Here is a 16,681-nt window from a genome sequence, read left to right as displayed (position 1 = left end):
GGCCACAGAAGACATTATACAACTGATTTAACCAACGGTTTAATTTTATAGTCTATATCCATGACGTTCAACTTCAGGGATTGCTCCGGTCCCTCCCGAAATTCGGCCGGATTACGTTCTATGCCTCTGTCACACTCTGCATCATCTTCTCATTCCTAATGCAACACTTATATCCACACCGTCATACTACTATATATCCCAGTAGACAGTTCACTCTCCTTAGTACACACACAGACACTCGCATTGTAGCACTGACTGCGCTAACCAGTATAATATATTTTAAAAATTACACAAAAAAAGTGAAAGTCAGTGGAGTGTCTCATCCCGAACCGCTGTAAATGTGTGTTCACAGGAAGGTTAACAGGAGGTTAGGCCATAGATTAATTAAGAGAAGGAGGAAATTAGGTTATGTACTTTTTGTGACCGCTAACAGTCAAGAAAAATTACTCAACTTGAACCCATGATTACAGAGAAAAAGAGTCTTGTTGATGCTAATTTGAAGCAGGCTGTTGGTTTTTCAGCTGAGAGCTTATTAAATGAACTGGAATAAAAATGATTTACAGTCCAAAAAGAAATGGCAATGGTGCAAAACTGTCAGGACAGTTGTATCTGTGTTTTTCTTGCGCCTGGCACTACGTCATATTTTTCCTGGATGCGGAAACTGTGATGAATTTCAAATACACTTGTATTGCATATATTCAGCAAATTAACCCCATACGTTACCCTCTGCATGCATCAGAAAAAAAGAAATAGCTTATTTATGCAGAAGCTTCTGCTCTACAGTCTGCCCTTGTATTTTGCTTGATGAACTGATTAATTCTCTATGAGTAGTACGAGAAACATATACAGTATATATATATATATAATATAGGGAAAGCGGAAGGGGAATAGAACAAGGCATCTGATTCCTGCTTAGTTTTAAAGCGGAATGATTTTGAGAGGCAGGAAATGAAAGAATATTTAGATAAGTTATTGTTAGCTACAAATAAATCCTTCTTCCATATGGGGAAATGTAAAATCCAAGTCAAAAATTGAAACAAAACTACTTTCTCGAGCAAGAAACCATGGCAGTAAGCAGCTTCTTCAGGGATCTCATTTGCTATGACTTCTGCTGATATGGTTTTCTACACATAATGCCCTCTTCAGTAACTCTTTGGCTGCAGTACACCATAGGAAAGACCCTTTGAATCCCAGTAGTCACACAGCCTGATACCTCATCTCTGCTGCTGCACACCTCCACAGTGATGATGCGGCAAAATCAAGGTTAATGAAAGTCGAAGCAGCCCACAGCGACTGAGTTCACACTGAAGACACAATCAGTGGACCTCCTGCAGATAGTGGTCTTCCTGTCAGATGTCATCACCCTTACACACTGCTCAGTGGCTATAGTCAGCACTGGGGTTCAATATTATCAGTATTTTACCCTCCCTCCTAGTGGAACCACTCGCACTGGATGTTGAATACATTTTGAGATACAAAACAGTTTAAGTGTAGACATCTGTCTATTTAGCCCATCATTTGTTTTTGAATATATAGAAGATATAGTACGTCTAATGGCTGCTGGATACTGGCATAAAAATAAACATGAAAGAAATATTTCTCCACAAGAATTTAGGATTGTAATATTTTCTTGTATATTTATGTGCCCTTCTATATTTGAAATCATGATTCATTTAATTATTCCCTCCTATATTTAAAGGAATAGTTAGACATTTTAGGGAGTGTGCTCATTTGTTTGTGACCGTTTGGAGGGGCCTGGCCCCTAGGTTGGGACACCAATGGACAAAACTGCATTTAAAGGAGACTGTCCTCCCAAGAAAAACAGCATCAGTATTTACAGCAAGTGCCCCAGAATTACATATCTTCACATTCAAGTCCTCTAGTGGCTGTAGTAATTTTGCCAGGAGCAAATAAGGAGAAGGAGTCACGGGGGAGGACGATGTGGATGCATGGTTCAACAAAACATCGGACTTAAACACGGGGAACAGCTGTTCGTTTCTTGCTTCCTAATGACTATGGTTAACTACTCCTCAGATCTCTACAGGGTAAATCCAGACAGCTAGATAGACTGTCTGTTCGATCTGAGTTTTCTCTTGCACGACTAAAGCAACTTTTGAACGTACACGTTCCACCAAAACAAGTTCCTTCCTGAGGCTATTTTGCCTCTGTACGGAGCTTAGGACGATTGTGATTGGTTTAAAGAAATGCCAATAAACCATTTCACGTTTTTCTCCCATCCTGGAGTTCTGTATGGACTCGCCAGACCCTCCTCCGCAGCACCGTGGTGGAGGAAGGTCTGGCAAAGCGAGACTATTGTAACCATAACAATAAAACAATAAAAACAAAGTACTTATTTCAACCCAAATAATGATCTCTCCCTAAACCCAACGAGGTGTTTTGTGTCTAAACCTAATCAAGTCACATTTGTATCTGAATCTAACCAAACTGGCTTTTTTAGGCACAGACAAATTGTGTTGTCCTGCCGATAGGGGTGTCGATCGGAGAACATTTCTATATGTCGATCTAGAGGGCATGGATAAACACGTTTTGTTACCTACTAAAACAGCAACATGCTGCTGAAAAATTGATGCATCAGCATTGAAAACCTAAGGTATGTTATCATATCATGGGGATATTTTTTTGCAGAATGAGTAATTTCGATACTTTAAGCACATTTTGCTGATACTTCTGTAATTTTACTTAACGCAGAACTTACTTGCAATTGAGTGTTTTACATTGTTGAATTGGTGGTTTTACTTAAAGGGGCAGGGTGGAGGATTTAGTGGCATCTAGCAGTGAGTTTGCAGATTGCAACCAACTGAATACCCCTCCGCTCACCGCTCCCTTTCCAAGTGTGTAGGAGAACCTATGGTGGCCTTCAGGTAACGTGAAAACGCGAAAAAGCACTCTTGCGAGTCAGTGTTTTGGTCTGTCAGTTCTGGGCTACTGTAGAAACATGGCTGTGCAACATAGGTGGAGGAGGACCCGCTACTTATGTAGATATGAAGGGCTCATTCTAAGCAAACACAAACACGATTGTTAAGCCCTATTCGCACAGGATTAGTATCATCTGGTGACCTTGTGTGACTTAGAAATTAACCCCCCACATCTGAGTTTTGTGTGGCGCATTTGCACGGGATAAGCGGAGCCTGCTATTCCTTGAATGTACTGACATATCTATACCCCATGAGTTGGCTACCCTGAGGTGGAGGAGGACGGCCAGGGCGAGGCTGCCGCACCGCAGTTTGGTCGGGGTTTCGGGCTTTAGTTTCAGGTGAATATACACTTATTAAAACATACTTAATATTATAGTCGATTTCTGCCAATACATCCCCCTAAATCCTACACACTGCTCTTTTAAGTAAATAATCTAAATATATCTACCGCAAATAAACAAAGGACCTGTGCTTATACACACACACATAAATAGAAAGCAGTTGCATGCGAGAACACATACACATACTCATACTCAGCATAAATATAGTACGTTTCACATCCCTGCAGTGCTGCAAAATGACACACAGTTGCAAAGGCTGCACATATGGAAATTGTGCAGCCAGAAGCACAATGAAGCTTAAACTCTCATGCATCCCGATTCAAATCAATGTTGTATTGTAAGTTGTTGTCCAGGCGATACACTAAATAAACAACACACACCAGCCGTGAACTCACACCAGACTAAAGTACCAGCCAGCAGGAGACATCAGCGGGCAACGTGATTATATTCTGGTTGGAACGCATTGAGGCCGCTGCGCTCATCCGTCTCATCTTCTGACGTATGGAAAGATGAGAGGAGAGAGAGGCAGCATCCAGGGCTTTTCTCTGCCTCGTCAGTCACGTTGACAGCTGGAACCGCTCAATCTCCTTACCTGGTGGAGGACATAGTGGCAGGAAGGCTGTGTGTGTGTGTGTGTGTGTGTGTGTGTGCGTACGCGTGCGTGCGTGCGTGCGTGCGTGCGTGCACGTAGGTTGGACAGAGAGGATGACAGAAAGCTTGACAAAATGGATGAAAGGAATGAGGATGAGAAAAGTTGATATTCGGAGATATGAGTGACAGACTTAGAGGTTGCAGGAAAGTGAAGCCATCAGTGAAGTTGTTTACAATACTGATGACAAAACTCTGCTTTACATGAATATACATATGCATATGTTATATGGCATTTTATATGGTAATTTGTTTTACTGTGTCCCTTCATAATCCCTTTTGAACACCTTATCAGTGTGTGTAACTTTTTTGGTATTTTACTTAAATCCAGCCCCACGAAGCCTATTGTTTGTCAGATTATCTCTCCCCAGAACAAGTGTTCCTGCAAAATGCAAATAGGAACATTTAGATCCACAACAATGAGCAGAAACATTGTGAGCAGAGACGGTCAGCTACACAGAACAACTCTCCTCCTAAAAGAAGTCCTCTGTTTTGCCAGGCAGGTCTATTTTTCGCACAAGAAGCAGCAGATTTTTTTCCCCTATTCATTATTCATTACTCATACAAGCTTAATTTTAGAAGTTGCAGGCCCAGCTACATCTCCGCTAAAGATACTTTCACCTTGAGTTTATGTGCTGCCATGTGTGATGAAAATGAGAAGTGAGCCTCCTGTGGAGGAAGAGGAAGCAGACGGGATTTTGCTGCACACAAATCTGTTTGTCTTTTTTCATGTTCAAGGCCACGTACACACACAACACACTCTGGACTAGGAAATAGACTGATACACACTTTTCTTAATACACACATCTATATAAGACAGCAAATATAAGCCACAAATACACACATACATTCGGCCGGTATGTAGAGGGTACATTTTCTCCTCCGTTAACTATTTTTAACTTGTCTCTGCAACTTACAGATTTCTGTTTAGACTAAAACTTTTTCGTTTCTCTGAAGCCTCCTCTTCCTCTGGGGAGAACATCCCGATGTTCTTCTGCAGCACTCAGCATATGGCAGCCTGAGTGTCCTGATTTTATGCTCACTGATTTCAGTCTTATCACCGTATCCAATAAGAGGAGAAAAAAAGTCTTATTTTATTATTATGGGTAATAACACACTGTCAACTAGTGTGTAAACCTGGCTCAAATTCAAATGGATACAGTACTTCAGGAAAATATGCTGATGCTAACAAGTTGCCCTTATAAAACGTCTGTACAACTGTGACAATGCTGATGCAGAAACATAAGCAGGACTTGGCATTACGTCTGAACACTTTTATTAATTAAGTGTTCAGATGTTGATTTATTTGTGCATATAGCTATCATGCTAAAAGCATGGCTCCATTCATGGCAATGTCGGTCAGTCGGTCCAACGCTAGTCTGATATATCTCAACAATTATTGGATGGATCGCCATGCAATTTTGTGCTAGGAAAGTCCATCCATCGTCCATCCATCGTCAACCACTCATCCCGCGCACAGGGTCGTGGGGGGGCTGGAGCCAATCCCAGCATACGTCGGGCGAAAGGCGGGGTACACCCTGGACAGGTCGCCAGTCCATCGCAGGGCCACACATAGACAAACAACCACTCACTCACACATGCACACCTACGGACAATTTTTAGGGACACCAATAAACCTAGCCCGCATGTCTTTGGCCGGCGGGAGGAAGCCGGAGTACCCGGAGAGAACCCACACAGACACGGGGAGAACATGCAAACTCCACACAGAAAGGCCGGGGCAACCGGGGTACGAACCCACAACCTTCTTGCTGTGAGGCGACAGTGCTAACCACCGCACCACCGTTGTGCTAGGAAAGTCTCTAGTAAATTTGGTGATCCTCTGACGTTTTATCTAGCGCCAACAACAGGTTAAACATTTTAATTTATCTTGTCAAATATCTCAACATTCATGGTTTCCAGACGGTGTGTCCTACTACGACTGGTGCCACCATGAGTTTAACTTTTGTGGTTTTGAGGGAAATGTCTCAAAAACTATTGGATGGATTGCCATAAGATTTAGTACAAACAATGTCCTCGCCGGGATGACTTGAAATGACATTGGTGATCCTTTAACTTTAGGCTTGCCTTATCGAAATCATTATGTAATTTAACAAAGACATAAGGCATGACATGTTTTGGTTTCCTTGCTATTGTGGATGTGCCTTTTGGTTGAAAGATAATTTTGCTCTAATCTTTCACTGCTAATAACACCAGCATGACAGAAGAGCCTGTACTGCAGGGCCAGACTTATATTTATATATATATATATATATATATATATATATATATATATATATATGTATATATATATTTATATTTAATGCATTAAGAGGCCAATATGAATGATTAAACCCAAGGCCATCACATTCTAATGGGAGAGAAGACACTGAAACGCAAAGACAGATACAAAGTAAGAAACCCTTTACCCTTTTTTCCACTAAAACTGCAACACAGACAAAAGGGTGCTTATAAATGATAACAGAATAGGTTTTTCAGAAACAGAGCAAAGCAAAACACAGCAGCACAGATTGCCACCTCCCCTCTGTGTTTCACGTTCTTGTTTTATCACACCATAAAAAGCCACCTCCCACACTAACACTCATACATGCAAACATTCACACACATACAAGCACACATATAGTCTAAAAGGCGTAGATACATTTGTATTAGCTGCATGACTGTCCCCTATGTCTGTGTGTGTGTGTGTGTTGGGTGTGTGTCACTATTGGCTGTCAACTTTGTTTTTATCATATTTTCTCCTCTGAAGATTTTGCTGAAATAAATAATCGCTCTTGATCTTTTTTTCACTCTTGTACACTCTTGTGGTTTTGTCAGCTGTTCTGTGCTGTACATTTTTACTTCGTTTCATTGTCTGCCAGTGTCTAGACTGACAAGGGAAGCAGACAGAACAGAGCAGGTAGACAGATGAACTGGCCCTGCACACAGTTGGTAGCAGAGTGAGAGAGACCATAAAAAAAGGTCAACTTCTTACCACTAACCCAGGCAGCCTGGAGAAGAGGTCAGAGCTCACCACGGATGCAGCAGCAACCTCACTCTGCGTTTTCTCCTCCTTTCTGCAGCGATGACCTTCCTCCAGACTCGTCTATTGGGGAGGAAGGGAAGGGAGGAGAGGGGGAGCTGCAGAGTGAGGTCGAGTCACAACCACAGCCCGAGCAACAGCAGCAAGAGACTCAGCCACAGACTCAACCACCACAGCCACAGCCCCAGTGTGAGCCCCAACCACAGACTCAGCCCCAGCCCGAAACCAAACCTCAGCCAGAACCCGAACTCAAACCACAGCCTGCACCGGAGCCCGAGCCTGAGCCTGAGCCTGAGCCCGAGCCCGAGCCTGAGCCTGAGCCCGAGCCCGAGCCCGAGCCCGAGACTGAGCCTCAGCCCCAAGTCAAGGCTCCGAGCGAAGAAGCGGCACAGGACGCCCCTGAAGCTCCTTCACCTTGCAGAGAGGAGCAGACAGTGGTGGTGGTGGAGCAAGAGAAGGAAACGTTGGAGGAAGTTGTGGAGGCACAGAGAAAGCAACAGGGAGAGGAGGCAAAGGCCGAGCAGCATGAGGGCGAGGCAGCACAGGAAGAAGAGGAGGAGGAGGAAGGGGGAGGAGCAAAAGGAGGTGGGGCGGGGAGGAGAGCCAGCCTGCATCACACGGCCTCGCCCTTGAGGGTACAGCGCAACGGGGCCGGCTCGCACTCCGCCACCTCCGACTATGAGCTCTCGCTTGACCTCAAAAATAAGCAGGTAGGGTTGTGTTGGGGATGGGGGAGGGTTGGTGTGTTGTTTGGATGAGAGAGCGGGAGGGCGGCAGGTACAGTAACTTGGCTTGTGTGTTTTGTACGTCTTGTGGTCTGACATGTTTGTTATGTCTCTGTCTGAGGAGGAAGACTTATGGTTTGGGAGAGAAGCTGGTGTTTGATGAGATTTGTATTTTTATTTTTCGTTGTTTGTCGTATTGATCCCTATCGGTACTTTTAGACTTTCCAAACTATCAACTAATGATGAGCTTCCTTTTCTTCATCATCGTGAACCATTATTATCATTGCCATGTCATCATTTCATCAACATCCTCACATGGCTTTTGTCTTTCACCAGAGTTGGATTGTGAACGTATAAGTACTACATTATTTATCCCCAGGTATTTTACTGCTTTGTTGTAATTTACTGAAAGTAGAGCAACTCATGTACATTAAGCTTTAGGTTTCATACACTGTATTCTTTTGGCAATGGTGCATACGTACACATACACACATCAGGGTAAAATAAAGAGTACTGTATGTGCAAACAAGTTGCATTTGTATCTGCATGAATAAAAAGCCTTTTAATTTGTCTTTTGTCTGCTGCTTCATGAGACCCTTTTGGATGATGAAAAGCCCCCATTTCCATGAAGAATAAAAACATGTGCCTATTATCTGTTCTCATCTTTTTACAGCCAGTTAACCGATTTTGTCTGAAACGGATACATCTATGAACTGTGACTGTATTTAAACATGCATTTCCATGTTCTCATGTTTGTGTTCTTATCATGCTGTCCATCAGGGGGCTTGGAAATCATTACATAATCATCTCCATTTCAAGAACCATCAAACATTCGCCATCCGTTTTCATTATCATCCAACTAACCAACATTCTTCAGTCAATGGATCTTCAACCAGGTAAGGCAGCAGTTTGGGTCTAACTTGTGGGGCTCTCTGTGTGCTCCTGATCAGTTAGGTTTCCATCGAGATAAGAGCTTAAACATTTTTATAATCGATTAATAGTTTAAAGGGGCACTCCACCGATTTTACACATGAAGTTCCGTTTACTCGTCACAAGGAGTACAACACAGCCTGTTAAAGCAGTTGTATAATGTCTTCTGTGTTTCTGAAAGGGAGCTTTACAGAGTTTGAAGAAATAACCCTTATGATGTCATAACGATGTCATCAGGGTAACCTGGGTCTGGGCTTGAGAGCTGAAATGTTAAACAGACTGTTTGCTTTGCAAACTAGAGGTGTGGGGTTTGAGTGGGCATTTAGGAGACAGCAAAGGTCTAAGGAAATGCTGTTATGTTGTATTATGGGAAATGTAGGATACAGTGTTTTTGAAGCTTGAGTGAGATTAATCAACAATGGCTCAGTTTAGTTGAAGCCATAAATATAACAATTGCACATCATGCATGTTCTTTTGTCAGATTTTGCAATGTTTATGGATTAATTGGTTTGTTTATGAGGCACAAAGGTTGCTGACCTCCCTCCCTTAAGTCTTGACTTCCATTACAGTTACTAAATGCTTTGGCACATTCGGGCACACTTCATCAACAACGCAGAAAAGTAGGTAAACATAGTCATCTGGTGTTAAGTGTTTCTCAGCCCCAGGGCACCATCCCCAGACCGTGAAGATAAATCTATTCAGAGGTGACACTGTCAGAGTCATTTGGATTGTGTTCTTCCGTATCAGTATTTGTTTAAATTTAGTTAGCCAGGAAAAATGCTCCTGAAGCATTATGGCGGATGTTTACTAAAACACATCATCCAAGCAGCAATTGAAACAAATGTATTTGAGTGAGATGGTTGCTTCATTTCATTCTCTGTCCATTTTCACTCAGTTTTGACTTAATTTCCTCACTCATTGCTTCCCTATTCAATACTAAAGGTTCTTTTAACCTTAGCGCCTAACCCGTGTCTCCCTCCCACCTAGATTCTCACTCCTTTTAATCTCATCTCAAAGTCCCCCATCTCTCACTATCTCCCTGTCAACAATGCTGGAGATATGCGATCAGCTAGATTGATCTTCTGTCTGTACAGCTGGGGTTGCAGGGGCTTGAAGCATCTACAGATCAATGTCAGAGTAATTGGATCTGCGGGGCGATGCCTTGATTGCAGGGGAGGAAACTCATGACGAAGTCTTTGAGCGGTAAATCCCTTCAACCTGAGCATTAAACCTCTAGTTCAACTCGTTTTTTTTTTTCGTTTTTTTCAAACTGGTTTAAATATAGAATTTCAATGAATTTTAAATGATGACCTATAGTAGAAAGCTAGTAATTAACATGTTATTTTCATACCATGGGCAGTTACATTTTTTCTTCTTCTCGTTTTTTATTCGGATAAATGGGCAAGTACAAATCCTTTGTACCATACAATTACCACAATTAAATCACACATGTTATGGTTTACAGACGAAAAGTCAACAAGTCTACAGTAAGATGGGGGGTAGTTACAATTTATACAAAGATGGAAAAAATTATAATTATTATGATAAAATTCTATATTTTTTGCGCACTAAGGATTAATGGGAAAACAAGTGGAGTCAATACACTCTTTGACCTCCTTTCTCAAAAATGTATGTTATCTTCTAGAAAACCAAATTATATATTCAAAATGAAATGTTCATTAGTATGACTGTTGATAAAAACACAAAAGTTATATCAAAATGAATGAACAGTCTGTGGGGAGCTAGAACAAAATGTACAATTTATGTCAATGTCTCCATCCTTGTTTAATCTCTGAATGTAGATGTCACTCCTGCTTAAATTATCTTATATAGCCTAAGTAATGAAGTACAACATTTTTATCAATCAAACGTCACGTCAACTAGATAGTTAAATGGCGCGTTCATGCCACCTCGGAATAACAGGGACCGCCCCCGTGGTTACGTTGTTTTTACGACTGGCAGCGTTCACATGGTCGGGATGCGTGTTCTTCATCTTCTGTTATATTGGCGTTTGGCATTACAGTTTTTTGCATGACTACCACCAACGGTTGGCCGTAGCCTAGAGCATCAGGTGTGTGAAAACATGGAGGCCACAATAACAAAAGATTTTCTGCTGTTTTCTCATGCGAGCATACAAACAGCACATCCAGGTGTTTGTTTGTGTTATCTGCAGGATAACCAACGGGAAAAGACACGGATAATGTGTTTTTTTTTTATACATGGGCCTATTTATGAATCATTTAAACATGTTATGTCTGTGCATGTTTCTTGGCAGAGGAATTTGTCCACAATAAACAGTTTATTGTCATTGAAATATGTTCAGTGAACCAAAGTCGCCTCCATCAAACGTCAGTTGTCAACAACGCATCACCAACTGGGAAACTCGGTTAGTAAAATCCAGCCCACCTCTGATTCTCACAGGAAATGTCGTGAATGGTGATGTTTTCACTCGGAAAAATGTTTTTCCGATGTCCATGAACGCACGTAAAGTAGCCTGGGTAAACCCTGACGAAATTCCGGCAAATTTGAGATTTGCTCTGCAAGTCAGTCTGGCGAAGAGCCCATTCAAACCCATTTCCAATGTCCCCAAAATCGAGGCACCAATCACAACCGCTGAGGCGGGCTTTACACCAATCACAACCGCTGAGGTGGGCTTTACGCGACGACGATAGCGCAGCGACGGCGAGCAGCTTTTTGTTTACGTTCAACATGACGGTCACCCGGATCGTTGGTCTGATTGGTTGAAGGACTATCCAATGCGCCCAGAGGCATTTGAGCGGCGTCCGTTGGTGACGCCCCTTTGTAAATGAACTATCAATGAACCTTTCCCAGACCCACTCTCAGTTACAACTGAGAAGGGTCTGGTGTCAACCAGGCTATAGTTAAAGTGATCTACAAAATCTGAATTCCTTTTGAATTGTTTTAAGTTACCCTGACTCACTTGCTATCTGCATTTGTCTATTTGAACTCTCTCAGCCAAAGCCATAGGAACACAACACCTTTTTTCCTCACTGACAAATTCACTTAAAGGCTCTGAACACCCACACAGGTGTTTTGAGTTTTTCTGGCTGGTTGGACCTCTTCCCAGGACTGTGTGGGTGTGTTTAGACTGGTTGATTGACATCTTTTCTGAGTCTCTGAGTTAGCTTTGTTGCACCTGTTACGGCAGGACAAATGACACCTTTATCATTGTTATTGGTAGATGAAGATTTGTGACCTACTAAATTCCCATGAAAGCTCCAGCCCTCCTTCAACCTGAGCAGAGGTTCAAATCAGCCAGAAAAACTGAAATCACCTGTGTGGGTGTTCAGAGGCTTTAAAAGATGTTCATCTAACGGAGAGATATTGTAAAAGTAAGTAATGCCTGTTCAGGTTCTTTGCTGACTGCAAAGAACTTTGTTTTATGGGCTGATGAAGTGATAGGTGATGAGACCTGACTTTAAGCGACTGCTTCTGCTCTGTAATTGCTGCTGATCTCTGCTTGAGTAATTGGGGTGCCCATGACAAATGGCAAAAGGCATTTATCTCCATAAAGTGAAACATTCAACAGGGAACAGTTACATCTGATGGATTGTATTTACTTATAATTGCACTTAAATGTGCAGGTGACATCAAACAAGGGCTAGTTCAATTTGTTTGGAAGCTTGTCTTAAAACTGCTGATGCAAAAACGGCATTTATTAGCAAATGTGGTGACACTGTTCAATAGGTTGCTGTTTTTTGACCGAGAGGACTCATTAAGTCATTTTTTTTCTGCGTCACAATTAGTCTTTCCGTAGCCACTGACCCTTTTCAGTAACTGGCTTTGGTCAAGGATGTCTCAGCTTAACGGATCCCCATCCTCTGATGACATCAAGTCTTTTATTGTCATCCTCATTTTGTAATACAGTCAGCATTAGCTGTGTCCCAGTTTTGCTGTTATATAATCATCGCATTAATCATGCAGATGTTTCTGTGCTGTAAGACAGTGTGCATGAGCATGAAGGCTAATGTTCGTGCCTTTTGCATTTTCCCACTTATTTCTGCAGCATGTGAGATCTGATAATCTGCTGTTTTACTCACAAACAGTCTTTTCTTTCACATTTAAGGGAGAGACCCACACATTTTGGCAATTCACAAATTTACCATTTAAAATAGCAGCATATGTTAAATTGTTGCTGTCTAAAAAAACATGTATCTCCAAAACAGCAGTTTTCATATTTTTTTTTCTCTAGATAATCCAATGAAGTTTTTAAATAGTGTAATCCGACAAGGAAGTACTGTACATCATTTCCACTGGACAGCAATGTTGTTGTGTTGCTGTGGCATTAATTTTTCTTTTATAAGAATAGTGTGACATTTTGGGAACTACATCTACTAGCTTTCTTGCTGAGTTGGCTGAGAAGCTCAATACTACTATTCTAAATATGAAGCTACAGCAAGGAGACGGATAGCTTATTTTAGGACAAAGACTGAAAATTGATGGAAGCTGCTAGCCTGGCTCTAACACTCAATAAAACCACAACCTCGTTTTTATCTTTTTTTTTGTAACACACAAGATATAACGTGTTAATTAGTGCGCTTTAGAGGTGCTGGTAGGTGGACAGACAGAGCCAAGCTAAATTATTTTATAATGCTCCAAAAGAAGAGGGAGGACACTATTCATGGTGCATGACTCGAAATAGCTAAGTCTGCCTCTTGAAATCAACCAAAAAAGCTGTGTATTGTACTTTCGGTTGACCTTTTGTCTTGAGACATATCTCCAGTTAAAGCACAAACATTTCCAGACTAAAACCCATTTCTTTTTCAGAGCCTCTGGGTATTAATATTTCATATATAGACAGAAAAAGTCCCATATTTCAAGCCATGTTATCCACCATCACTATCTAATGCTCAAAATCAGCATATGCTCCTGCAACTTGAATTTGAGCTGACGTTTCTGTTTCACTGTGACCATTACCTCAAATTGTTGTACTCATATTAAACCTCCCTCTTTGTATATAAACTGTAGCCTATTTGAATTCACACATTTTAGAGATCTATGCTCCTTTTTATGTCCTTGATATTAAATATTTATATCTGTCCCAAGAATTACCTTTCCTCTAAGTAGTATCTTGCATTTCTATGTATATATGTAGAACTGCACACTGCAGTGTCGTACCACTTTGCACTGGTTTGTTTTCCCCGCTTGTTCAAAGGGGAACACAAGGTCAGCATGTTGCTGATCTGCCTGTCAAAATCGATTTAGAGACCCTGATGGAACAGAGCAGTGCCATCATGTTCTCTCAAAGCACCGCGTCTCCAGAATAATCTCTCACCATCACCGCTTAGTGAAGTGATCAGAGGTAGAACTGACAGTTGGCTAATAGGGGGGATTTTCAGCAGTTCCACTCTTGGCATGGTCATCGGTCTCATCACCTCTTTACATATCGTCTTACCTTACCCTCAATACACTTGTTTTCTTATTTCTTCAGTGCTCTGTTTATCCATCTCTTTGCTGTTTCTTTGCCTTCCACTGTTTTACATGTAGTTCTCTGTACAGTGGACATGTCCCAGCTGATGTGCAGGTATCAAACTTTTATTCTATGATTATTGTGGCCATAAATATCAGTCGGTATTAACACGATTATCAAAATATTTCAAAGGCTCCACAGTCACCCAGCATCAACCAGCAGTCTAGCTTTCACCGAGAGGGGAAATGTTTGTAGGAAAAGGTGAAAACAATGTATAATGTGAGAGGCGTCGCTCGTAGCGATGAATCTACAGAGGATGATCACCCAAATCTGCAGCTCCCCTCGGCTTTATGGAGCTTGGTACTGAGTTTCAGCTCATTGTTTAGCCCGCAATTTTACTGTATTGGTTCACTCTCCACGCTCACATAGCGCTGTTTTCAGCTGTAACTATTTTCTGTTAAAAAGCCTGCTGTACATTACCTGCTCAGAACACAAAACAGCAGACAGCCACAGTTAGTGGCTAGCTGGATAGAAAAGTGGAGCATTTAGCAGCTAAGGTGCCAGATGTTTCCCTTAGGAGTTGGTAGAGACCAAAACAGAGCTAAAAGAGATTGTAAATTATTGACATACAGTACATTCGTAAGTTATCACGGTAATAGAAATTGTTGGAGGTTTCACCACGGTAGTAAAACCAGTACACTGGCTCATCGAAATATTCTTTGCTCAAATGGCATGAAATTCTGTCCACTTCCCTTACTACCTTCCTCCTTTCATTCTTCCTTCCTTCATGTCCCAGCTCATCCTGAGGCTGTAATCTGAATGGCAAAGTGTATCGGATACACACTGATAAAGAAAGCAATGTGACCCAAATGCTTTATTTATCATCCCCAACCCAGCCTACGCAAAAGGCAAAACAAACAAGCTCCACTGCCACATTTAATCAAACGCAGCCTCAGTGACGGCCCTTTCTCACGTCCAAGGGCACCTCTGCAGTGGAACTCTGTGCAGAATTTGTTATGAGGGACACCTTTCTGAGTAATGGGGTCAATCATATTACCTCTGTGCCTGTCTTAAAAAAAAACAAAAAAAACTACACAACATTTTGGAGCGCAGTCATGGCGATAAGGCTAACCTTGTCATTTCAAGAGTGCACCCAGTGCAGTCACAGAACAATCCAGATTAAAAAGTGATGAATATTCAGGCTGAGTTCAGCCAGTCTTCATGCGATTGAGAAGTCGCCATCAGCAGATACTGTAGAGCTCCCAACCAGCGTCCTATTCAGAAACCACCTTAATATTCTCAGTACGTCTCACTTTGCTCGCAAAGGCTCTGCAGTGAAATGTAAATGGAGTAGATAAGATGGATTTTCAGTGTCATTCCATTTTTGTAAGAGCTTTGTATGTGATTCCCTTCCTCTAGTGACAGCAGCAGAGGCTGCATCTTGTTGAAATAACCTCTTATCACAAATTGCAAACCCTCGAGGCATTACAGCCTATCAGGAGGTGGTTAGGTGACTTTGTCCAGTACTAAAGCGAAAGGAGATTAGCAGCTGAAAGTCACATTATGATCCTTTGTGGCCACGGTAACGTTCGTTCGAATGCATTTAAATTTACAGGAGGGATATTTTACTTGGACCACATTAATCCTCATGTACATATCACCCTGACACAAGAAACCAGCTCCTAAAGAAAACATTAGGGAGGAAAAAGCAAGCATTTCTGTTTTTGAGATTTAAATGCTATGTGATGCTATTGCAGTTTCTATGCAGCATATTATATTATATATAATTTGTATTTTTTTTCTTTTTCTAAAATGATAGGTTCCTTTGTATTCCTTCAAAGCTCAATCCTCCTCCACACTCATGCCCTTGATACAGTTAGAACAGACACAGAGTTATATTCATTGATTTATTCTGAATGAAAAGGATTTCGGAGTGACTGGAGGAGATAAGAGCGCTTTGTGGGCACTTCCAAAGATACCCACCCCTGATTGTTCTGGGAAACTCAAAGAGGTCTCATCTAGTGTTTGAGCTGCAGCCAGATGAGGATTGCTATATTATATCTCTATCTATTTCCCACAGCATTTGAGCAATTTTTCACAGGCAAGATTAATGGCTTGTTCAGTTTCAGACAATTTAAAGTTGGGCGCAGGACCTCTCTATGGAATTCGCAGAGATTATGAGTTCTATTTGCCGAGGAAATGAACGTTTGTCCAAATACCATGAGTCAGCTTTTACTGTGTTCTATCTTTTGAACTGTGGCTTTGACCAAACTCTGTAGTTTCAGTACACACATCGCAAGGCCAGCTTGAAAAAGATAATTACTGAGCCATGGGAGGATATTATTTGAATATGGAGTACTTTAATATTTGGATTTGTCTACTACTTTTTATTTTTAAATACTACTTTTTTACAACTCTTTTCATCTCCTGTGATTTTCATTTATTTTATTTTTCCACCACAATTATCCCATTCCTAGCTCATCCATTTCCCACCTACACTCCAACTGTTTTTTCACACTGCTTTTCAAATCACATACCATATTCATTTTCCATGCACCACAGTGACAGGCAAGAGAATATGAAAAATGTTGAAACCCCGGTAGTGACCTTTCACAAATAACAGCATCTGT

At 41.5% G+C, this 16,681-nt stretch overlaps 1 protein-coding gene across 5 annotated transcripts in view; it reads left to right on the top strand.

Moving 5' to 3' along the window:
* iqsec3a (IQ motif and Sec7 domain ArfGEF 3a) overlaps positions 1-16,681 on the top strand; it is a 101,793-nt gene that overhangs the window by 43,416 nt on the left and 41,696 nt on the right. For 3 of the 5 annotated variants that reach the window (XM_039791443.1, XM_039791446.1, XM_039791445.1), the window contains exon 3: positions 7,006-7,675. The exons of 1 other annotated variant lie outside the window; for it this stretch is intronic. In XM_039791443.1, coding sequence (XP_039647377.1) covers positions 7,006-7,675 — 670 coding nt within the window. Of the gene's footprint in view, positions 1-7,005; positions 7,676-7,713; positions 8,587-16,681 lie in introns of those variants that run through there. One more of the 5 variants, XM_039791448.1, reaches the window with a different exon arrangement.

Source organism: Perca fluviatilis, chromosome 23, assembly GCF_010015445.1.
Source record: "Perca fluviatilis chromosome 23, GENO_Pfluv_1.0, whole genome shotgun sequence".
NCBI lineage: Eukaryota > Metazoa > Chordata > Actinopteri > Perciformes > Percidae > Perca > Perca fluviatilis.
Note: the sequence above shows the minus strand (reverse complement) of the source record. Positions and strands in the feature narration are given on the sequence as shown.